The following is a 25,231-nucleotide window of genomic DNA, read 5'->3' on the forward strand; positions in this document are numbered from 1 at the left end:
TAGTTACAGTCTGTGTGGTTTATCTTCAGAGACCACCAAACCCTTGGTGAGTCCAGGCCTAGGGGTGAGATGGCAGACTGTGAATCCCTGAGCGGTGGGGACTAAGCTCCTGCTGTGGTTAGTGGTTACTGCCGAAAAGATGAAAGTAGCTAATAAGAATTGTTTAAAAGGAAGTGGACTCTTGAGTGTGTGTGTGTGTGTGTGTGTGTGTGTGTTAAAGAAGTTTCTGTTTAAATTGTTTTCAGCTGAAAATCCTCTTTTCTTTTTCTTTTAAATCCTTTTTTATTTCTCAATTACAGTTGACCTACAATATTATATATCTCACACACATCTGACACCATACATAGTTATTAGAATATTATTGACTATATCCCCTATGCTGTACTTTACATCCCCATGACTGTTCTGTAACTACCAATTTGTACTTCTTAATCCCTTCACCTTTTAAAAATTGTTTTCAATAGAAAATTCTCCATTTTAAAGAGTGCAGTATGGGAAGAAAAATCATATTTTTTCAATTACTAGGAATTTACAGTGCAATCAACGAAAGACTAACAGTTTGTTTTAAAATGCCATATTATAATCAGGTACTGCAGTGTCTGCTAGTTACTTAGTTAATGAAGTGTCAATGAAAAATTTAAAACACTTCAGGAAAATAACTAAGAATATTTAAATGTAGGTGCATTTATTTACTTTGAAATGTTAATTAAAAATGTGTTTAAAATATGCAACCCGTAAACTTTTATTTTACCCGAATTGGCAATTATATACAAATGTTGCTTGTCCTCAGGACACCACTCTCACCATTTCTTTCAAGTTGTGTCCTGATACTTCTTCATATCTTACCATGTAAATACCAGAGCAATAAATGGTCATTTGAAGCCTTAGGTCCTAAGACATGGCATAGTACTAAAATCTCTGGTATAAGTTAATGTCATTATGCTAATATTTAAGCCTCTTTCTCTGTGACCAGAAAAGTTTTCAGATGTTAATTGATTGCTCTTTATTTGGCATTTGAACAGAGGAGAGTTAACTAAGTAAACATTCTCAGCATCTTTCTCTTTTATTCACTAGGAGGAATCTCTCTCTCTCTGTTCCCTGCCTTCAGGTCTTCAGGGACCTCAGATCAGTCTGCTAGATCTTAATTTGATCTTATTTTCTAGGCCATCAATTCAATTTTTCTGTGCCTCACAGGCTTGGTATCCTCCCTAATAATGTGACTGTCCATTGTTATCTAGATGTCCTCATTTTTCTCTCCGTTGTTTTTTTTTTTAGTTTAGAACAGATCTTTCTGATTCTATTCATAGCAATATCTATGGATTTTAACTAATATTTGCTCATTTTTATTAAGTAAATTTAGCATAGCTTGCTTGAGAAGTCAGATGTGACTAATTTAAATAAAAAATGGTGCCTTTCAGACAAAAGTATTTAATAACAACTGAAAAAAATTATGTATGAAGAGTACTCAGAAATTGATTTTCCCAATACTGTGATATTAGTAATCTGGATAAGGTTTCCAGATTTAGCAAATAAAACTGTAGGACAAATCTTAAATTTGAATTTCAGATGAACAAAAACTAATTTTTAAATATAAGTATGGCCCTGGCTAGGAGGCTCAGTTGATTGGAGTGGCATCTCATAAACAGAAAGTTGGTGGGTTCAGTTCCTGGTCAGAGCACATACCTAGGTTTCAGGTTCAGTCCCTAGTTGGGCGTATACAGAAGGCAACTGATTGATTTCCCTCTCTCACATTGATGCTTCTCTCTCTCTTCTTTCCCAAATCAATGAAAGACATATCCTTGGGTGAGGGGCGGGGGGGATTTTTTTAAAAAATATATATATTTTATTGATTTTTTACAGAGAGGAAAGGAGAGGGATAGAGAGTTAGAAACATCGATGAGAGAGAAACATCTATCAGCTGCCTCCTGCACACCTCCTACTGGGGATGTGCCGGCAACCAAGGTACATGCCCTTAACCGGGATCGAACCTGGGACCCTTCAGTTCGCAGGTCGACGCTCTATCCACTGAGCCAAACCAGCTAGGGTTGGGGTGGGGGGGTGCGGGCGGGGGGCGGGCGGAGGAGGGAAGAGGAGGTTGTTAAATGTAAGTATGTGCCATGCATTTAACTGGGCATCCTTTATGTTATCTGGGAACCATAAAGCTGGGGTGAAGCATAGTAGCTTTTAACCCTTGTAGAATTATAAAATTGTAAGATAACTAAAGCCCACATTATAGTTGAGCATATTGAATTGCATTCATTTTCTATATAGGGCACTGATTCTTATAGTAGTGTCCTACTTAAATTCTTTGGTAAAATACGAATAAAAACTAGCAAGGGTTCTACACATGAAATATTATTGTGCCCTCCACCCTCCAGTGTCATTCTTTCCCTTCAACTCTGACTTTGCTGCATTTCCTTGATTCTCCCAGGGGCAGGTGTCACAGTACCTGCTGTCACGGTTAGAGCCAGAACATTCCTCTTGTCTCACTTATGCCATCCATCTCCATCTCTCCCTGACTTTCAAAGGTTGCCGCTGTTCCCCTCCTGGTTAAGGCAGAGGTGTCTTGACTGACACTCAGGATCATAATGCTGTATTTTAGTTGTTTTAAGAATTAAAGTCAGCCACATTCCTTCCCTCTCCCAGTGGCTCCCAGAATTGCTGCATGTGGGATAGGTTCTCTGGATCACGCTACCCCGTTATATTTCAGGGCTGCCTCATTTGCCATTATGATTTCAACCACAATATCACAGCCATAGCAAGAAATACTGACTTGGAGGAGTGCTGTTGTCAGTGGCTACTCTGCTAATTGCAGCACTACACATCTTCATGAAACATTTTAGCCTATGCTGGGTTGAAGGTAGATTTAGCAAAGGTTGTTACAGAGTGTTTTCTGTTTATACATGATAAATCCATGTAAAGGCTTCTTTGGTTTTTCTTTCCTGTACATTAGGAAGTTAGCATTATGAACTAAATTGTGCTGACTTACTCCAAGGTTACCTCCAAGTAACCACTGGCAAAACAGTGTTGTGAACAAAGAGACCATCTTTTTCTTGTAGGTAAAATGTTGTGAATTGTGGTGAAAATAATATTAGTTATTTTCATATTGTGAACGACATATCCATTATACCTAATTACCATGCAACATAGGAACCATGATGTATATATAACGGGATCAACCACTCAAAGCTTTGGAGAAATGGGAGAGTGTTTATTTGCAGAACCAGGCCTACAGAAACAAGCAATGCCAGACGAATGCCTGGAAGGAAGCCTGCTTCTAGCCCCGCTAGCCACCAAATCAAGTCCAAGTACCTTCCACAAATGGCAACCTAATACATGAGAAATAAGTGGGATCACTTGTTTCTTAGTATTTTCTTTCCCTTTATTATAAATTCAGACTTTAGGACTGGTTGGGCAGAAATTAATTGGAGAACTTATGTGCATATGTACATAGCCCATGACACAGACAGTAGTGTGGTGAAGGCTTGGAAGGAGTGGGTCTGAGATGGAGATGTCCATAAGGGAAAAAGGGAGACATTTGGTTTGTGGTTTTTTTTTAAATATATTTTTATTGATTTCAGAGAGGAAGGGAGAGAGAGATAGAAACATCAATGATAAGAGAATCATTGATAGGTTGCCTCCTGCACACCCCTACCGGGATCAAGCCCACAGTCCAGGCATATGCCCTGACCTGGATTCAAATCATGATCTCCTGGTTCACAGGTCAATGCTCAACCACTGAGCCATGCTCGCTGGGCAAAAAAGGGGGACATTTGTAATACTTTCAACAATAAAGATAAATTTAAAAAAAAATTCAGACTTTAAATATCCCCTCTTAGCAACTGGGATATGTTGGAAAAAAATTGCATAAAAATCTGTGGCCCTTATAACATTTAAATTCATATATTGATGTTATGTGATAAATTTATGCCAAATAATTATTTTATAACAATAAATAAAATGGCATCAGAAAAAAAATAAATTCATATATTGATTAAATGGTTGGGGGTGGTATTTCAGAAGTGAGAAAGACCACAACCATAAACTGTTTCTATTTCTATATTTTTCTAGTGCTGGTTTTATAGAACCTAAATAACTAACTGTTCAAAATATAAGAAAAATCCTTTTTTTCATGAGTATCTTCTAGTCTTATGAAGTAGAAAATAAGATGTTAGTCTTTATTAATTTATTACTCCCAGAGTGTCCTAATATAAAAAAAAGAGGAGGATTTTTTTTCTGATTTAACATGGCATTAAAGACCCTGAGCCTATTAAATGCTATAATACAGTGGTACAATAAAGAGGAAGGAATTTCCTGATTCTTGCCTAACCTTGACCTCAATCTACTACTTTAAGCTATTTCACTGAGAAAGAGTTAACATGTAAACTGTGAAGTAGTTTCCTTCTAGCAGGGTTTTAACACATTATGTGATTTATCTCACTTTTAAAAGACTGATTTTAAAATAATATGGAATTTGAATATATCCTTATCTTTTTTTTGCTTTTCATATAAAATGAAGTAAAACTCAGAAAACCCCAGCTTTCTGTAATAATGACTTTTGGCAATTCCAATAGCAGTAGAATTTCTGATTTCTATTTTAAGATGGAAACCCATTTCATGTTTCCCCTTGTAGTTTATATAACATCATGGTATACATTTTACTGTGAAATTTTGATTTAGAAATCTCTGAGTCTTTGTCATCATCTTAGATTTTGTTGCAAATTATTTCCTTTTGCTACTGTTCTTGATTAAATGAGGTCAGAAAAGCATTTAAAACTCAAAGCAAAAAATGATAAACTTTGGGTCTCTTCATCCTAGGAAGTATATGCTTACCATGCCTGCTTCTCTTATTCTATTTATTGAGCATCCATTTACTAAGCACATGTAAAGGCTCAGGAACCAGGGAAACAAAGATAAATATACTGATCATGATACACTTAGAGGTGACAATCCAGTGAGGATATTCAGATATGGGTACCATTTAATTAAAAGAGCAGAGATGGGAGTGGAAGTTCATGCCATTGAGAGTGAGAATATAAAAAGGACACCTGATTATATGGAAAATTCTGAATTGAGTTTTTGATTTGTTAAGTTTAGATGTGGAATGGTAGCTTTCTAAGACTAATAGTTCCCAAGTAACAATTTATCAACTTTTGCTGGCAATATGAAATTTGCAATAGCTTCTCAGATGATTCTGATCATTAGTAAGGTTTAGAATCTGCATTAGTAAAGATTAGGTGAGAGAAGACAGATGGTAGCAGAAGTCATAGGAATGGGTATGATTTCCCAGGGACAGCAAGGAGGGTGCACAAAGAACAAGGCTGTGGTTGTAACACCATCCCATGAGGAGTAGGCAGAGGAAGAATCAGCAAAGAAACTAAATAGGAATATACAGTGTCAGGAGCTGGAAGATATATCTACCTAAATCTCCCAAGTCTTAGAATAGTAATATCATTTTTGAATCCATAACATAGAAAAAAGGTGTAAAATAAAAATCTTTAGGTTTATACTCATGCTTTGGCTTTATTCCAAAAAGGATTAATCACGTTGCAAATGTACCCTATGCAAAAGGTTTCTTCTACTTCCAGAGAAATCTGTTGGAGAAACGCAAATGGACAATCATCTTACGTATAGAAAAATAAACAAAGTAGAGTATCAGAAAATAAAGTTCTAACTTTAGCCAGGATTTGTAAAACAAAAACAAACAAACAAACAAACAAAGCCCGATTGGACACTTACTAGATGCAATTAAAGCATTCAATTTATCAAAATGACCTTTAGAATTGAGAACTAGAACTATTATAGTCTCTCAGGAAGAAACCTTTCTGTTCTTAGCACTTCCCATTTTTTGGTTGTTATTGTTGTGGTGATCAGTGCATTCTCAACTTCTAGATGAGTAAAAACTGATGTTAATGGAAACATATACTGTTGTAAAAAGAACAAAATGGCAGGTATATAACCTGACTTGATAAAAAAATTAATTGCCTTTTCCAAAACCCACATTCTAGTACAGAGTAACTTTATTGGTCCTGTAGGATTTAAAAAATATACACATTATTGGCATTACTGCCCATGTGCCTGACCTTTGGACACCAGCTTCTCACAGATCGGACTAACACTGCATGGCCCCAAACCCCATCATATCGTTAGACTATGGGGTGGCCAAGGCCCACATGCACAAACCTTCTTTCAGGCATGAAATTTCAAGGGTCTGGAGATCGCCTTCTAGTAGCCAGTGACAAAGGCCAGCCCTCTTTTTGGATAAAGTTAATTCCTCACTGTGTACCAATTCTTTCCCCAAATTGTGATCAGAAAGACCATAGTAAAGAAACAGCTCCTTCCTGTCTACAGGATTAAGTTAAAACATCTTCATTCAAGATTATCTTTGCACATTCTAGATCCCATTAAACTTACCCCATTATGAATTCCCTCCTGTGGTCAGAGTCTGTCTCCTAGGCATGCGAAGTGCTCTCCTGCTTTGGGTCTCTGCTCACACCACACTTGCTGTCAAAGAATTCTCTTGAGATCTTTCAATTTTGTTGAGCCCATTTGTCTGCAGTACTCAGCCCAGTCCCCAGCTCCTGTAGAAGGCCATTTTTACCACTTCAGCCCTTTTGCAATCACTTTATCTCCTGAATTCCTGTAGCTGCCATTGTCTCTATTACTTACTTGGCTGATAGCATGTTTCCTTCCATTGGGATTTGCAACTATATTTTGCCTTTAGAAATAGATCATAACCTCTTGCAATTTAGGAACAGTATTGTCTATATCCCATGCTTTTTTGATCCCGTAGATCCTCATACAGTGTATTGCACATGGCAAGTGTTAGCTAAATTTTGAATGGTAAGCTTTCATATAAACATGTTCAACTAGGAGCACATTATTCAAATATATGAATTAAAACATCTCTTAATTCATCTAAATTACAATTATAAATTTTGGAGGAAGCCATGTTAATTTAGGATAGCATCAGAATCACGTTTGGTAATTCATTGGAGCCATCTGCAAAGATAAAGGTCAGCAAAGTGCTGCAAAAGTCTAGAAACATATTGCCATTCCACTCCCCACCTCAGGGCTTTTACATATGCGTTCCCCTTTGCCAGTAATGCTCTTTGTCTGAATATTTGAACCCTCACCTAAAGAGAGGCAAAACCTCCATACCTAAAATATCAGACCTCTCCTTGCTATCTCTTTACCTTGATTTTTGTTCATCATACTTTTCACTAACCAGTATTACATGCTTGCTTTTTAAATATATTTTCCCTGCCGAAACCGGTTTGGCTCAGTGGATAGAGCGTCGGCCTGCGGACTGAAAGGTCCCAGGTTCGATTCCGGTCAAGGGCATGTACCTGGGTTGCGGGCATATCCCCAGTAGGAGATGTGCAGGAGGCAGCTGATCGATGTTTCTCTCTCATCGATGTTTCTAACTCTCTATCTCTCTCCCTTCCTCTCTGTAAAAAATCAATAAAATATATTTTTTAAAAAATTAAAAAAATAAATATATTTTCCCCAACTATTAGAATATAAGCTTCATAAGGAAGACATTGTCTTGCTGACAATGATATCTTCTGCACCTAAAACAGAGCCTGATTCTTAGTACTATGCAGCAAATAGAAAGAAAATATAATTGAGCTCCAAGAATTTCAAAGAGAAAGATCTAAAGTGATTGGAGTGGTAGAGTGCTTTCTAAAACGATTAAAAATTATCCAGCCTGTAAGAACAATGATGAGGTATATACATGGTCAAAGTTAATAAAATTATAAAATGTAATACTGAGATAAAAATAAGCATGTTTTTCAAATGCTGGTTATCAGAGACATTCTTTAAAATTTTGTGGACAAATGAATGTTTTGTTCTTTTTACACAGTGGGTAGTAAATATGGAGTTGTTAAAATGTTTATTTCAAAAAGGTTTAAAGGGCTGCTTTGAGAAAAATCATAAAGCAAAGTTATAAATGCATCTCACTTTGGAAAGTAACAGTATGGAGTATAGTTATTGTGCTCATTCTAACAGGCGTTGGAGGGTTTATCAATCACTGTCCATTGGTAGGAATTTCGAATACTGCCAAGTGTCCCAAATGAACCTTTATTTGGGGACAATGAGTGATCAGCAACGCTGGGAAGGAGGTCATGTCCAAATATGGCCATAGATGCATCTGGTAGGTATATTTGGAGTCTAAAGGTAACCCCAGATAGTCATCATAGAGAGTCATCTGTAGTTCTGACCTAGATTTCCTAGGAGCTCAGTGAAATTCAGACTGGGCTTCAATGCTTCTTAATTTCCGGGTCCAAAAGGAATCCTTTGTTCTATTTAAACCTTTCCCACTCCAGTCCCGCACTTCCTTCAGGATCAAGGTATCTATCATGAATATTTACTGGTCTTGTAAGTACACTTCCCTCTCTCCCCTCCCTTTCCCTGCCCTTAGGCTTCACTGTTGCTACTGTACCTGAAGAGATTTCCTAGAAGGTGAGACCAGAATATGGCTTGTGTTTTTGACCTTCATGTCAGGCTTTGATTCTGAGACATTTGGGAACATCTGTGTCCAATGCCCTCAGAACAGCTTGCTCACAATATGAGATAGTTGGCGTTAATTTTATTGCTTCCATATTACCCCATTTATGCTACGACCCCCCCCCCCCGCCCATATTCAAGAAAGGAAGCCTGGCAGTGATCCAACCTTTCTGTGTTCCTGTTTCCAGATCCTGATTTTAGTAGCACATTTGAAACTGAATACACTTTTACATTTTCTCCTTTCATCTCTGCCTCTTTGGATTTTTGGCAAACATCAAGGCAAATCAATCAGACCCACCACTGCACACCCATCTGCTTTCAGGGACATGCAGGCTGACCAGTTTGTGATGTTTACCCTAGATCCAGCTCCAACACAGAACTAAAGGAGGATCCCTGTGGAGGAAGGATAGATAGAAGGCACGTTCTAAGGTCAAATGTTTTAAGCTCTGAATCATTTATCTGCTGACGGGCGGTGGCGAGGCGTGCTCTGCGTTGGCATTTTTAGTGACACTGACAAGATGGCATGGGACTTCTAAAGTTGAAATGATTTTGTCGAAGATGAAAAGTGAAAATGCAGTTCTTCTATGGATTTGACAATAGAGATTGATTAAAAAAAAAAGATGCTGTCATTGTTGTAGAAATGTAGCAAATCAAGGTCCAGTCAGGGTGTTCATTTATCAGGACATTACTTCTACACTTCACCTGGCACTAAGGTCACATGTGAAAACTGCCATCCTCACTAAAATACCTTTCCTGCTGTTGACAGCCCAGAAATTGTTTCATAAAAAATACTTGGCTATGGCCATCCACACTTGTCTTCCTAATACTTGATGACACTTGAATGTTGTGTTCATTTCTTGCTCACAACAAGCACGTAAGTGATGATTCATTTCAAATAGGAATTAAGAGGATTACAGACTGTGAGGCTATATACATTATATTGGAAGAACAGCTCATGTAATACCCTTGGTAACAGTTTTAAATTGAACCCACTTACAATGATCAAAAGTTAATCGAGCTGCTCTCATCATATCTCTTGGAGATGGTTTTAGTCTGATCTTCAGCCAGCTGAATTATGTTCTCTGTTGGACCATAGATTTTTTTTTGCACTGGAGATCAGCATCTTTTTTGAAGATTTTTAGTATTATGATCTAGTTGTTTGGAAATTAAAGAAAATCCTTAAAAGGTTAACTAAGTATAAATGTATCTGGTGGTAGTGTCAGGGGTGGGGGTGGAGGGAATAAAACTCAACTTTTAAGATTTTCTTCCAAGTCTTTCCCCACTACTCCTAATTTCTGATCTGAGTCAGCTTTTGTGTGTGACCTAACTGGAACCCTCCTTAGGCACAATAGAAGGCCATCTTAAGGACTTTGTTTGCCAGCTAGGTTACATTCTTGGTGGTGACAGTCCAAAAGGGAAGCATGCAATTGTGACAATGGCATTTGTCCTCTCCATAGCTATGACTTTACCCTTTGCTTGATCCTCTGAATACTACTGGATACTACATGATCCTCATGATACTAAAGTGGTAGCTATTCTGGCAAATTTAGCTTCCACTTTACCCTCTCCTTCCCATCCTCCTTCTGAGCCTGTGTACGTCTTTCTTTATTGCATGGACATATGCAAGACTGGAGCCAGAGTATCTGTCAGTTGATAAAAACATCACTTTATTCAAATAATTGTTCACTTTTGCTTTTATTCATGGATTAATAGAAACAAGGATAATTTAGGACACATAACATACAGGACAAGAAATTCAGAACAGGGCATGTATGCATTATGTCATCATGCTCAAAATTCTAAGGAAATTGGTTTCATAATCAGGTTCATGATATCCAAAGAACAGTTATTTACTTTATTATTTAGTGTGTACAAATACAGAAAGATGTCTAAAATGTATGTTCACCAAAATATTTAAACAGTTAAATGTGATTCTTGAGGAAAGGGGGAATAATAATTATTTTCATTTTTTTCTTTCTCTACTACTCAGTTTATAGTAAGCAGTGTACTAAGCACTGTATACACATTATTTTATTCTAAACGACATGAATTTGGTGTTATCCCATTTTACAGATGAGGAAACTAATGCTAAGTGAGATTAAATAAGTTGTCAGGTTTCATAGGTATCAAGTGGGGTAGCCAGAAATAGAACCAATGAGCTCCTCTGGCTCCAAACGCCAGTAGTCCACCATCATGGCCTGAGGATCAGAATGCGAGACGCATTTACAGGAAAGTAAATGCTGGGTCAAGTTGTCAGTCTCTGGATACGGGGGAAGTAGCTGCTCATGAAGGAGTGACTTCCCTCTTTTCATTCTGAACATGGTTGGCAGGACTTAAGGAGACTCTTCTCATGGGGACCCGCCAAGAAAATGACCTCATATCAGTTTTGGTTGTGCTCTACAATGTTTTTAGCCATCCTATATAATAAAAGCCTAATGTGCTAAGTGGCTGGTCATCGGCCATCCATTCAACCAATCAAAGCAAAATATGCTAATGATATGTTAAGGCCACTCAACTGCTCGCTATGACATGCAATGACCACCAGGGGGCAGATGCTCCGACCCGTAGGTTAGCTTGCTGCTGGGGTCCGGCTGATTGGGGCTGAGAGTGAAAGGCTGGACATGCCCTGGAGCCCTCCTACAGTCCCTCCCTGGCTGGCCAACCTCCCGTGTCCCTCCCCAGTCCCTATCGTGCACCAGTGGGGTCCCTCGGTTTGGCCTGTGCCCTCTTGCAATCTGGGACCCCTTGGGATGGCCGAGAGCCGGTTTTGGCCTGATCCTGCAAGCATAAAAGGCTAATATGCAAGTAGACCGAACGGTGGAATGACTGGTCACTATGACGTGCACTGACCACCCGGAGGAAGACAGTCAATGCAGGAGCTGCCCCCTGGTGGTCAGTGCAAGTCATAGCGACCGGTCATTCCACTGTTTGGTCTATTTGCATATTACCCTTTTATCATAGGATGGTGAATTATTTGGCCTCTTTTTTTGTCCTTTCTATACATTTTACTTTTTGTAAAAATGACAAATATAATTTGAATAAGACTAAAAAGAAAGTAATGAATATCAAAGAGAACAGTTGTTTTATTCTTCTTTGAGAGTTAGGTTTGGTGACTCCCTGTCTCTAATATTTGTTGAATGGGTTGAGGGAGTGAATGAATTTGGGGAATTAGGTGTGGATTCCTGAAATTATATATATATATATATATATATATATATATATATATATATCCCACACACACACACATACATACACATACACATACATACGTACTGTTCTTGCTCTCAACAATATGGGTAATTAGCTTTAGCTTAAAAAATGATTATTTTTCTAGTCTAGTACACAATTTCATTCATTTTAGTCTATACAGACTCATAAGAGTCTACTGTATATCTTGACCTTTACTTCCAATGAACAATGTAACAATAGTTATTTAGTCTATAAAGTGAAGTTCCAGAAATTATTCCCTTAGAAACTGAGATCAATATGTAGGAAGAAAACTCTAGAAGCACACAAGTGCAGAAAGTATTTAAAGGTAACCCTAGAAAGGGAAAGTTTATTAAGTAAGGAAAAGTTTATGAATTGTAATTTCATTTGATTTTTTGCCTCTTTAAAAACAACAAGGAAGATTCACATATGCATAGAAAGAAATTACTCAATCTTAAGCAAAATTACTTTCTTGAAATTGCTGATCAATTTCCCTTTTACTTAATCAGACTGTTTGTACCATTTAGACACAGCATGATGCCAAATAGTAGGCAGTTACTAGGGAATATAGTTCAATGATTTCTCTCTTTAACATCTTGAAAGCTGCTAAAAAGAGTTATCCACTCGGCATATGTTTGCTCTTGAAATAGTCCAGCAACGGTAGTGATAACATTTTCATTGGTTATCTTTTCAAATAGTTTGTAAGTGGAAACGATTACTGTATGGAAAGAGAACCCTTCTCTTGGAAAACACCTGGACAGTGAAAACTTTCTTCTACCTGGTACCAGACTCCCTCCTTCTTCTCTAGACCAGACCAAGTAAAACTTACATTTCATAGTGATTCTCTTTATACATTACCTTCATATTCATCCACCTTGTTCAATGCCCACCTCACCCTAAAGTATTCTTTATCAGTAGAAACTGTCTTTACCTTGATAAATATAAACTTTCTATGTGTGCTTTTTCTTAAGTTATGCTATTTTTTTAAGTTTCATTTTTATTCAACTCTAGCATTCCATTCCTGTAAGCCATCAGAATTTTCTCTGGACTGATTTGCAATATGTTTGGTGTTTGCTAGCAAATGTGGAACTTTTCAGTCCGTGTCCTTTCTCTATGTGATAGAAGATCTAATTACCACCCAGCATGAAATAGCAGCTGAAATGAAAAAGGCAGCAAGACAAGGCACTGGCTTCACTTGAAGCCACACAGCTACTTCCTTTATGCACGTCTCAGCTAGAGAGCAAATGGAAATACCATTCATTAAAGTAACTCATATATTAAACATTCTTTTCCTCCCTGGATTTAAACTGAAAGGGGATTTGTTCAAATCTTTATGGAAGCAAGACATTAAACAAATATTTTTAATTTTCTGTGGTATTCATTCATTAAGGTATCCTTAAATTATGTGAAATATTTCCATCATCAGGGTTGCTAGACATTGTCCCAACACATCTTCTTGACATGTAAACAGATAAAACTAACCATCTTTACAGAAATGAAATAAAATCAAGTGAATCATTAATCATTTTTTCATAAGGCTTAGAATTTTACTCAATTTGGAGCTTTAGGATTCTAAATCTGGAAAAAAATAACCACATATATATACGTATATATATATATATACATATATATACGTATATATGTATATATATATACGTATACACACACACACACACACATATATCTTTTAAAAAGCATTTGTCATCTTAATATAGTAGTTTTGGGGCTTTTTATTTTCTGGAATAAGTTGGGGAATTAACCTCGCAGGGGGAAAAGATTGATAATATTTTACTTTTTTAAATTTTTGTGGTTTGACTTTTCAGTTATTGTCCAAAATTACAAAGACAGATACCAGGTGGTATTGTGGGGTGTGGAGAAACACTCTTCCTACAGTTTGTATGTATTGGGCACAACTCTGGAGGGAAAGCAACTTTATCAAAAATGGAAATACTAGTAATGCCCTAGCCGGTTTGGCTCAGTGGCTAGAGCATTGGCCTGCAGACTGAAGGGTCTCGGGTTCGATTCCAGTCAAGGGCACATTCCCAGGGTTGCGGGCTCCGTTCCCAGTTGCGGGCATGCAGGAGGCAGCTGATCAATGATTCTCTCTCATCATTGATGTTTCTCTCTTTCACTCCCTCTCCCTTCTTCTCTGAAATCAATGGGAATATATATTTTTTTTAAAAAGGAAATATGTATGTCTTTGACCTAGCAAGTCCACTTTTACGAACCTATTCTTGAACATATGGATACAAATGTTTCTAGTGATATTATTTGTAATATAAATAGAAAAAATGCAAAAACAATTATTATTAGGAGAATATTAAATAAATTATGATAGCCCTACCTCAGTGATGGTGAACCTTTTGAGCTCGGTGTGTCAGCATTTTGAAAACCCTAACTTAACTCTGGTGCCGTGTCACATATATAAATTTTTTGATATTTGCAACCATAGTAAAACAAAGATTTATATTTTTGATATTTATTTTATATATTTAAATGCCATTTAACAAAGAAAAATCAACCAAAAAATGAGTTTGCGTGTCACCTCTGACACGCGTGTCATAGGTTCGCCATCGCTGTCCTAGCTGGTATGGCTCAATTGTTCGGAGCATCATCTCATACATTGGAAGGTACTGGGTCCGATTCCCAGTCAGGGCACATGCCCAGGTTGTGGGTGCAATCCCCGGTCAGGATGTGTATGGGAGGCAACCAATCAATATTTCTCTCTCTCTCTCTCTCTCTCTCTCTCTCTCTCTCTCTCTCCCCCCCTTCCTCTCTCTCTCAATAAATACATAAATAAATACATAAATAAATAATGATATATCCATATCCAGTGTACCTCATTCTTTTAAGTAGCTGCTCTTAGAGAGAATGAAATACATTTGCATGTACTGATAAGGAATATTCCAGAGAGACTATGTTCTTGGGTGGAAGGCATTGATGGGAGGGGCATACTTTTTATGTGCTGTTTGAATTTTCTTTTACCATGTATATGTGTTAGCTTTCATAATTAAAAAGAAATTTCAATTTTTCTTTAAGGACTCTGCCCAGGAGAGTGTTATCACTCGAGACATTCATCGGACGTTCCCTGCACATGATTACTTTAAAGACACAGGAGGAGATGGCCAGGAATCGCTCTACAAGATCTGCAAGGTAGGGCCCTTGGCCTCAGGTTTTCTAATTGATTTTATAGACTATCTTTCAGGAACCCATCTGAAAGAGCTTGAGATTTCTTACCGTCTTCCTTTCTTATGTGCTCTGTGCATGTTCTCTGCTTTACATGGAAACTGCCAGACCCTCAGTCCTAGGTCCTGAGGTATCTTTTCGGCTGCGTGTTCAGTGCCAACTTGTGAGGAAGAGGCATGGTATAGCCTCAGTTTGGCTCTGCTGCAAACAAAAGGGAACAGAAGGTCCTCTTCAGGCCACTGCAGTAAACGCTCAGTGGAGTCCCCATCTCTGTCCTTCTGACAAGATAATGTGATAGTTGTCTCAATTTTTGACAGAAAGCAGGATTAAGAAGTATTGTGGCACCTGTTATTGATATAATCTGTGTTATCACAGCGTTCGTCTTCGTGCAGTTTGTATGTCCCATTTTGAAATCTTTCTTCTCCCTCATGGGTGGTAGGCCTGGAAGAAAACTGTTTCCTAGCATTCAGTACATATGCTTGGGTACAAAATATTCTGTCTCTGTTAGTGGAGAATACTCATTAGAATATTATTCATTTCTCTAGGTCATATCAGAAATGCAGAATGACTTTTTTAGTCATTATATGAAGTTAACTCCTCATATTGTCGATGCTAAGTGAGGCCAAAGACTCAAAATTATGAAAGCATTAAACAAAGTTGCCCCTTTCCTCACACTTAAGTTGCCCTACAATGTGTGATGGGTATACTCAGCATTATCCTCATCTACCATTGCGATAGAGATGAACAAACAGTGAACTATCCAAAAATCTTGTAAAAATATGGAGAAAAAGCAAACACTATGGGTAATTTGTAAGTTAGATAACCAGTTCCTGAATAATCAGATTTAGCCTTTTGAACATCAGAGATGAGCCAGTAGGTAATCGAAGTATACTCACATATCGACATCATTGTATATTTGCTGTTTTTTAAATGGTGCGTATAAAAGCACTTGCCTGCATATGCTAACCAAGCAGGATTGATATTTAATTGTGCAAAGGGCTCAGCTTTCAGTAAAGTCATCCTTGCATGTTTGTGGGTTAGCCCTCCACTCACTCCTGTCTTGTTTAGTCTATATTGTCTTTTCTTGTCTCCTGATGGCCTCATTTTTGAGGATTATAAATATATACACTGATCAGAAATCTATTTTTATATGGATGTATCATTCAGAACTAGAAGTGCATAAATAACTGAAAATCTGAGAATGTACTGATTTCTAGAAAGTGATACATCTTTTAGTTTTAAAAATGTCAAACCCATCCAACACCACAAAAAAAATGTATAATGTATTTATTATATGCTTGTAACAGGAAAAGGTAATTATTAAAAATATTTTCTAACTATTTTGAAATTCTACAGGCTAATTAGCTTCTGGCTTGTGTAAGGCAGATATCAAAATGTATGCAGTTTCTAAGTTTATTTAGAAGGGCCTGGTTTACGGGATATAGAACAACATTTTCCCCTTAGCGTTGAGTATGTTTTCAACCTATCAGTGACTTTCCCTCAATTTTTCTCTGATTGATGCTCGATATTTTTTTCACATCACTAAACAGATGGTTCCATGCTTGCAGCCTCTGACTTAGTTTTACTCTATTGTACTAAAAACAGTATTTGCCTCATTATGTAATATTTAGAGGGAAATATCTGAAAAATTACTAAACACAAAGATAAAAGTTAAACAGTTGGTAAATTTAAATACTTGCTACCCCTTGCTTTGGTATTACAGGCTAATAATCCAACCTTGAATTCATTAAAAAATATTCATTAGTAACTCACTCATGTAGCCATTTTACTAGATTTTTATCAATGTAGATTTTGAAACATAATTAGTTTTAAAAATTTATGTTTATTGTTGAAAGTATTACAGATGTTCCCTTTTTCCCCCCATTAACTCCCTCCTCCCCTCTCCGTTCCCCTCCCTAGACCTTCACTGAATTATTGTCTGTCCATGGCAATTAGACAGTTTTAAAAGCTGTTTTTGGGTAAAGAATATTATAAAAATGTAGCGCTAAGATACCTTAATTGCTGACTAAATTGCACTAAATTTTGTAAAAATTGCAGAGAACAAAGGAACCATATTAAAAACATTTCAAAATTAAAGATAATAAATATAAATTGCTGAGGGTTGTGATATTGTACTAAAATAGGAATTACTTAAACATAAGTTTACAACAGTCTTTGATAATGGAGGAGAGCAGAGATGAACATATCAGAAAATGTTTTAGAAACCAAAATTCACTGGAGTCCTACCATGAATTAGCAGTCAAGTGCTCATAAAGGGAAGCTCAGGTGGTGGTGATAACTCACAAATTGCACAGCATACTTATGAAAAATTTAGACTTCAGTATTCTCAGGTTTGTACATCCTATTTCCTTTGCTTTTTGCATTCAGTTTGAACCATAGTCTTTCATTTTATGACCGCCCCATGTCCCCAAAAGCTATTGTGTGTGACTTTCAGGGCACAGAGTGTGACCTACCTGTTCTATCATTTTAATTTCTAGAATAATATCCAACATTATACTTCACACACTCAGCAGTATACCTTTGAGTTTACATTCTGGATACCTTGCACAAAACCAAATAAACATTCATAATACATTGATCTAAAATCAGCTGTTTTGTTATATAATCTTGAAATAATGACAGTTTTGCTTCTTCTTACCAATTTCTTTTTTTCTTCTTATTCTTTTTCCTGTCTTACCGCACTGGCCAGAACCTCTATTATAATGTTAAAATGAAGCAGTGAGAATAGATATCCATGTCTTACTCCTGATTGTAAAGGATCAGCATCAGCATCTAATGATGCATCACTAAGAATAGTGCATCTTATTCACATCAGCAACACCCGTATAAATCTTTTTTTAATACAGTGCCTCCATGTGCCTTATAATAATTTCACATTTACAGAGTGCTTTCACACTTACTACCTCATTTATTTCTGACAACTCCTTACCCGTAAGGCCTGTACGACTTACAGTATGCTCTGCTCTTAAATTGAGACAGAAATTAAGAGAATTTCAATTACAATAATTATTGAAACCAACGCTGGTTTCAAGGATACAAGAGTCTGACTTTGTAGGTGAAGTTTTCTGTGGCTCTGGTGAGATGAGAAATGGCCTGAACTGTCAGGTTAGAGGGAACACAGTTAAAAACCTGCTGTCATGTTTTAATGGCCCTGTCAATTTCAGCTTTTGCCTTTTAATATCATTTTCACAGTAGGAGGAAATCAAAATGGTTCAAAGATTCTTATGTTGTCATAAATTTATGTGTGGAGTTGAACTGGAGGTATAATAGTAAAATTCATAGGATTCTGAATATGTAAAGGTTTGGGCTCCCCTTCCACCCTTCCTCCTTCCTGTCTTTCAATAACATGTTTTAAAATAGTGTCCTTCAAAGGAAGAAAAATGTGATACCATCCCAGGTGTCTTTAGCACTTTTCTAATTTACATATGATGTAAAATCTGTTTTCTGTTGGGGGACAGGTTGGTGCAATTTAAAGGACTGAGCATCAGGAGATCTGGTTCTGGTCCCGATTCTTCCCCTAGGAAAATCTAAGATTTGGAGGAAAATTGCTTTTCGGATTTGCTCCTCATTAGAGTATGGGGTCTGATAAGATTATTCTACTTCCAATTTGCTAGGATTCTTAATGTTGTTTTCAAAATTTTCCTAAAATATAACAGATGAATTCCTATGTCAGGTATTCTATCTCTCGATACTGAAGCTATAAGGGAGTGTGATTTAACTTTGAATATTTTCCTGGCTTTCTGCTGTTGTGTTGGGTGTGTGTTTCAGGAACACCTGAAATGGAATACATTTAGTGACTTACTTTTAGATAACTTCTTTTGATGAGAATTCTTCTCTATGGCTTTCTTTTTCACTTTATTAATGGTATCTTTTGATGAATAGAAGCTATTAAAAAAGTGAGGCCCACTTTATTAATCACTTATTTTATGGTTAGTGTTTTGGTATCCTGTTTAAGAAGTATTTGTCTAATCCAAAGTCATGAAAATATTCTCTGATGTATCTAGACATTTTATTCTTTTGCTTTTTACATTGGAATTATGATCTATCTAGAGTTGGTTTTTGGATGAGGTAGAAGTCAAGGCTCATTACCCCCCACCCCATATGTATCTCTAATTGAACCATAGTTATTTTTAAACAACTATTCTTTCCCCTACTGTATTGCTATAGCATCCTTTTTATAAGTCAGATCCATGTATATGTGGGTTTGTATCTGGGCCATTCTTTCTTTTTTGGGAGTGGGGGCAGGAGTTGTATTTCTTTTTTTACTGAATATGTTTGACATAATTATACTCACTGTATATTTAAAGTATACAGTGTCTTAATTTGATACATTTATGTATTATAATATGATTGCCATTGTAGCAATATTTAGCATCTCTATCACATTACATAATTATCTTATCTTTTTAGTGGTTGGATAATTAATTTTTTGTGTCTTATTAGCAAGTTCCATGATTGTAATAATATATTATCATCTATATTCATTATATTGTGCATAAGCTCTCTATGGCTAATATCTACTCATTGCAAATTTGTACCCTTATGAATATCAATCTTAGTCTCCCCACCCCCACTCCCTGGTAAACATCATTTCACACTTGGTTTTCAAGTTTGACTTTTTTTTTTAAGATTCCACATATGGGTGATATCATATAGTATTTGTCATTTTTCGGTCTGACTTATTTCACTTAGCATAATGTTCTCAAGGTCCTTCCGTGTTGTCTCAAATGGCAGGTTATCCTCCTTTCTGGCTGAATAAGTATGTATATACACCACATTTTGTTATCCATTCATCCATTGATGGGCACTTAGGTTGTTTCTATATCTTGGCTATTGTGAATAATAGTGCAGTAAAAATGGGAGTGCATATATCTCTTAAAAATTCTGGGTTTTTTGTTGTGTGTGTGTTTTTTGTTTGTTTGTGTGTGTGTGTGTGTGTTTGTTTTTTTGCTGAACCATTTTATTCTAGTGATCTATTTATCTATCTTTGCACCAGTACCACACTATTGTAATGATAGTGGCTTTATAATGTCTTGTTATCTTGTATTGTTGGGCCTACAACTTTGTTTTGCGTCAAAATTGTTTTTACTATCTGGTCCTTTGTAGTTTCATATTTTAAAATTAGCTTGGAAGTTTTGGAGGGGGAACAAAACACCTTTGAAGATTTTGATTGGTGTTGCATTGAATTGATATTATGCTAATTTTATTAGTTTTTCAAAGAATCAACTTTGGCTTTGTTGATTTTATTTATTAAATGTTTGCTTTCTATTTCATTGCTATCTGCTCTTATTTTTAAAAAAATATGTTTTCATTGATTTCAGAGAGGAAGGGAGAGGGAGAGAGATAGAAACATCAATGATTAGAGAGAATCATTGATTGGCTGCCTCCTGCACACCCTCCACTAGGGATGGAGTCCACAACCCAGGCATGTGCCCTGACCAGGCATAGAACTGTAACCTCCCAATTCATAGGTCAACGCTCAGCCACTGAGCCACACTGGTCAGGCTGTTCTTATTTTTATTATTTTATTTAAAGTACAATACCTGATGTCCTATGAATATATTCTTATTTTGATTTTTATTTACTTTCTCATGTTTTCTTCATGCTTGATTGTTTTTAATAGAATTCTGGATTATATGAGAATTATAAAGGTTTAGATGATGTTTATTCCAGAGTAGATTCATTGTTCCTCTGATAGGAAGATGGAGTATTTGCGGGAGGTGGGGGAGGGAACTCTTTGATTCAGGTTTGACTTTTTCTTGTATAGAGACCTTTCCAGGATCTTGACTAAAATCCTGAGGCATTTACTAGAGACCTTCTTCTTTGGTCGGTCCTCCTTCAGCCGTGTCCTTGACATTAGGAAACTATTGAAATCTCTGCTCATTTATATTCTCAGTATTTTTGCAGGCCACTTTTCCCAAAATTTCCACTTCTTTGAGACATTATTTAGCTCCCATGAAGAAATAGGAGTGATCAAATTTTCACAATGTTCCCCTCAAACTTTTTGGTACACAAGTAATTGGTTAATAATTTCAGATTTTTCTAAAGGAGTGGGGAAATTTTCATGATCCTTTTGTTTACATTGGGATAACGAGAGTACCAGATTAGCATACTGATAGATCTTAATCTCTCAGAGTAAGAGTTTTACTTAGTTTTTTCCTTCCTTTAAATCATCCATTTCACATTTTCCATTTTAGAAGAATTGTCTAATTCTGCTACATTGCCAAGGACAATGTTTATAGCCGTTCAAAACAGCAAATGCACACTCACACATATATACATACACATATAAAGAAGCTTCATGGCGTGTGTGTGTGTGTGTGTGTGTGTGTTCATGCTTAACTCTTGCTTACAATATCTCAAAAACATTTTATATTTGTTAGTATCACTAAAGTCCTTCATAACGGATTAGCTTCGTGTTTAAATTTTGTGGTCCTCTTTAATATACATATTAATAGGATAGACTTTCTGAGTCAGAGCTTAACTAAGAAGATAGGATGTTATTTTAAATAATGGATTTTTCTTCTGAAACTGTAACCGTGAAAAGGTCAGGTTTGTGAAGCTGGAGTCCTGGAAAGAGAATGACCGATCTATAATGCTTTTGAGAGTGTCTGAGGAGAATTTAAAATTTCCTTTGTGTGCTTGGTCCTATAAGCTTTCCTTGAAATAGCTTTGTAGTTTCTGTGGAGCCTGTGGTCTTTCAACTGAAAGGCTAATTGAAGCCATCACACCATGACTATAGAGTATAGAAAGGAAATGGTGGGATTCTAAGGATGATACAAAATGTTTAAAATCAGAGTACAGAGATTAGTGTTTACCCTATGGGCTTGTTTATAGCAACTTTTGGAAAAAAAACATTGCCCTTTGAGGAAGATAAGAAGTTAGATTACTTTTTAAAATAGAGAAAAAGGAAGAACAAAATGAACCTGTAAAGACATAGCACAAGGAGCCTTCACATAAAATGCTGCTTATGGCGCCTCCTGCATTTATGGATTTTTACAACATAGAGATCTATTTCTATTCTAGATTCAAATGCCTTCAATATCCTAAACAATAAACGCGCAGTTATTTCTGAGTGAATTAGTTATGGAATTATGGGGACCTATTTCCTGTTTACTAATTATTATGCAGTTGGCAATATCTTTATAACTCTAAAGCCTCCTCCTTAACCAGACCTCTTCCTGCATCTTTTAAAGACCTGGGAAGGGTGTGAATCTGAATTGCTTTCCACCTCCTCCCCATCTGTCCAGATCTTGGTTGCCCACTTCCCTTGTGAAGCTTGTCCTACCCACTTCTACCCACAGTGATTTACAGATTAAAAATACTTTCTGAAATTTAGACCATTATTATGGTTTATGTTTTGAACATCACTTGATTAGTTTCATTTCAGTCTTTGAGGGAAGAGGCTACCTCTGACTTTTTTCTTTGTCTCAGAGAGCAGAGTGCAGTACTAGTTACACAGTGTCAATATAATCAACTTAGAGGTCTTGACTCATGAAACTGACAGTGTTAGTCTAGGTTTTCTAAGAAACTTGTAACCAACACAGGATTAAAGATGTAAGAAATATATTCAGGGGAAATGCCTATAAGAGAAAATGAGGGGGGGGGGGGCGGGGGAGGGTAGGGGAGAGCTAGGAGAGCATGGACTCCAGTGCTCATCTGATCCCAAGGGAAGAAGAGAGGAAGGAAAGTTGGATGGAAGTGTCTGAGACTGTAGGGTCCTTCGAAGGGAAGTTCGGCAAGGCCAGTGGGGAGTCCTCAACCACAGTTGCCTGTGAGGTCCCACATCTGCCGAAAGCTGGCCTACCTATGTGTTCTTGCTGTGCTCAGTCATTGGCTGGTAGCAAACCATGGGAAGTGTGGCTCAGGTGCAAATGCAGGATAGGTTTCAGAGCACAGCAGTGGAGACCCTCTGCTAATTACGTCCCCATTGGTGGAGATCTGGGAGACATATTTTCATGGTCATCATACTGATATTTTACATAACGTTTAATGTATAGAAACTCTAAAAGAGCTCTTTATTTCTATCACTGTTTTCTTCTGTAAAGTAATTTTATTCACACACATTATTCAGGATAATTTCCTAAGATCAGGGCTGTTGCTTAATTTTAGAGACTTTGTTGAGGATAGCCTTTATGTATTATATTTTTTAAATCAAAAGTCCAAGAATGTAAAAGAAATACTCTGAGTAATTTACCATTATCACACAGTAGTTCACTTTTAATAGAGGCAATTTTTTTTAAGGTTATGGTAGTCTAGTTATTTTACATTTCCTTCTTTAAAAAAAAACCCACACAAGTATATCAGTTCAGTTCTAAATTGTTGCCAAGGGCGTTTTTTTTGAAGTGTTATATAAAAGGAAAGTTACATCTAGGAAGTTTGCCAGCTCTGTTAGATAAGAAAATGGCTTTGTGAGTGAGTATCAGTGAGTACATCTAGCCTCTATGTTTATCATCACCAGTATTTAGATTATTTCATGTCAGTGAACCTATTTTCACAGCTTATGTAGATACTCTGCTTTTACCAGCATATAGGACAAACTTAATAACCATTTTTAAAGCCTCAATATTTTATTATTACAATCAACAGACAAATGATTCTGTCAAATCTATGTACATATGTATATTTCCATGTCTATATATTTTTTAAACAATCTCAAACTTACAGGAATGTTGTAAGTACTGGAGTTTGGTGTTTTCCACTATTTGAGAGTGATTTGCCATTATGGTGCCACACTGACCCCCAAGTACTTTAGGGTGTTTCCTAACAAGCAAGAATATTCTCCCACATAACTGTAATAGAACCTAGAAATCATGAACGTAGCATTGATATATTGCTTCTGCCTAAGCTTTAGACCAATTGTCCAAATAATGTTCTTTACAGAAAAGGAGCTAGTTCAGAATCGCACATTTCATTTAGTTGTCGTGTCTCCTTGATTTCCTTCTGTCTGAAACAGCATCTCACTCCTCCCTTCACTTTCTTGACCTTGGCACTTTGGAAGATTACAGGCCAGTCATTTTCTAGACTGGTCCCCCCATTTGGGTTTGTCTGATGTTTCCTCACGGTTGGATTTGGGTTATATATCTTTGGCAGGACTAACAGAAGAGATGACCTGTTCCTCGCAGGGAGCACACTGTTGCATTATTGCTGACTGCTCACTTTGATCACATAAATAAGATGTTATTTATCAGCCTTCTGCACTATAAAGTTACTTATTTCTCTTTGTAATTAACAAGTACTGTGTGTAAGGTCATTTGTAACTATGTAAATATCTCATTTCCCATCAGACTTAGCATTTATTTATCACCTGCAAGTGTCATCTAAAAGTCAGACTGAACAGGCGTCTGGCCAGAGAAGCAAGTAAAGTGAGGAGTGGGGAGAGGTTTGGTGCAAAGAGAGGCATGTTTTGAGTAGAGGGAAAGGGTTCACTTTAGTTCAGTTGGAGAAGGCTTAGACTAGCAGTGCTTGGAAGAACTCCAAGCAAAAGAACTTGCTAGAACACTATGTTTCAAACTGTGAATCATAAAATCAATTTAGTAGGTGGCCTCTGGAAAAGTCATTTTTCCTACTAACCTAACCCAAAACTATAAAACAAGTGGAAAGTAAGATAAATGCAGACTGATTTGCACTGTTATCCTCAGCTCTCTGGTGAGAGAAGAGTCTGTGGACTCGGTGAATTCATACCATCTCTCATGAGTGGTGGACCTTGATTTCGTTCTTTTTGTTGTTGTTTTGTTAATCCTCATCCGAGAATAGTTTTTACATTGATTTTCAGATAGAGTGTAAGGGAGGGAGGGAGAGGGGAGAGAGAGAAACATCAACATGAGAGAGACACATCAATTGGTTGCCTCCCATATATACCCAACTGGGGCTGGAGATCGAACCTGCAACCTAGGTATGTGCCCTTGACTGGAAATTGAACCGGCAACCCTTTAGTGTAGGGGTTATGCTCTAACCATTGTGAAATACTGGCCAGGGCAACCTTGATTTTTTTATTGAACTTCTCTTGTAACACAAACAAGCATATAAATAGCACACTTCTCAATAAATGTTAAATATATTTATGTAATGATGGATCCAACATTTGTCAAAGTGACATCAGCATTGGTGAAAAATGATTGACTTTTGGAGATCCAGAGATCTAAGGAATCCTCCACTTAGACATCTTTCATGGGGAAGGGGAAGCATTGAATATCTATCACTCATGCAACATGCTCTGTCATCAGCAAATCCCAGGATTCTGTGTTCATGAAAAAGGCAGTGTCGGAGCACCACCAGAAATGCTGCAAATAGGGATAGTATTAGA

The 25,231-nt window shown here is 36.9% G+C and overlaps 1 protein-coding gene across 3 annotated transcripts in view; it reads left to right on the forward strand.

Moving 5' to 3' along the window:
- The window catches only part of RABGAP1L (RAB GTPase activating protein 1 like), a gene marked incomplete at its 5' end in the record, with an annotated part of 440,168 nt that overhangs the window by 238,800 nt on the left and 176,137 nt on the right, over positions 1-25,231 (forward strand). For all 3 annotated transcript variants that reach the window (XM_081112106.1, XM_081112105.1, XM_081112107.1), the window contains one exon: positions 14,758-14,871. In XM_081112106.1, coding sequence (XP_080968232.1) covers positions 14,758-14,871 — 114 coding nt within the window. The remainder of the gene's footprint in view (positions 1-14,757; positions 14,872-25,231) is intronic.

This window comes from Myotis nattereri (assembly GCF_964212035.1).
Source record: "Myotis nattereri genome assembly, chromosome: 18".
In the NCBI taxonomy this organism is placed as follows: Eukaryota; Metazoa; Chordata; class Mammalia; order Chiroptera; family Vespertilionidae; genus Myotis; species Myotis nattereri.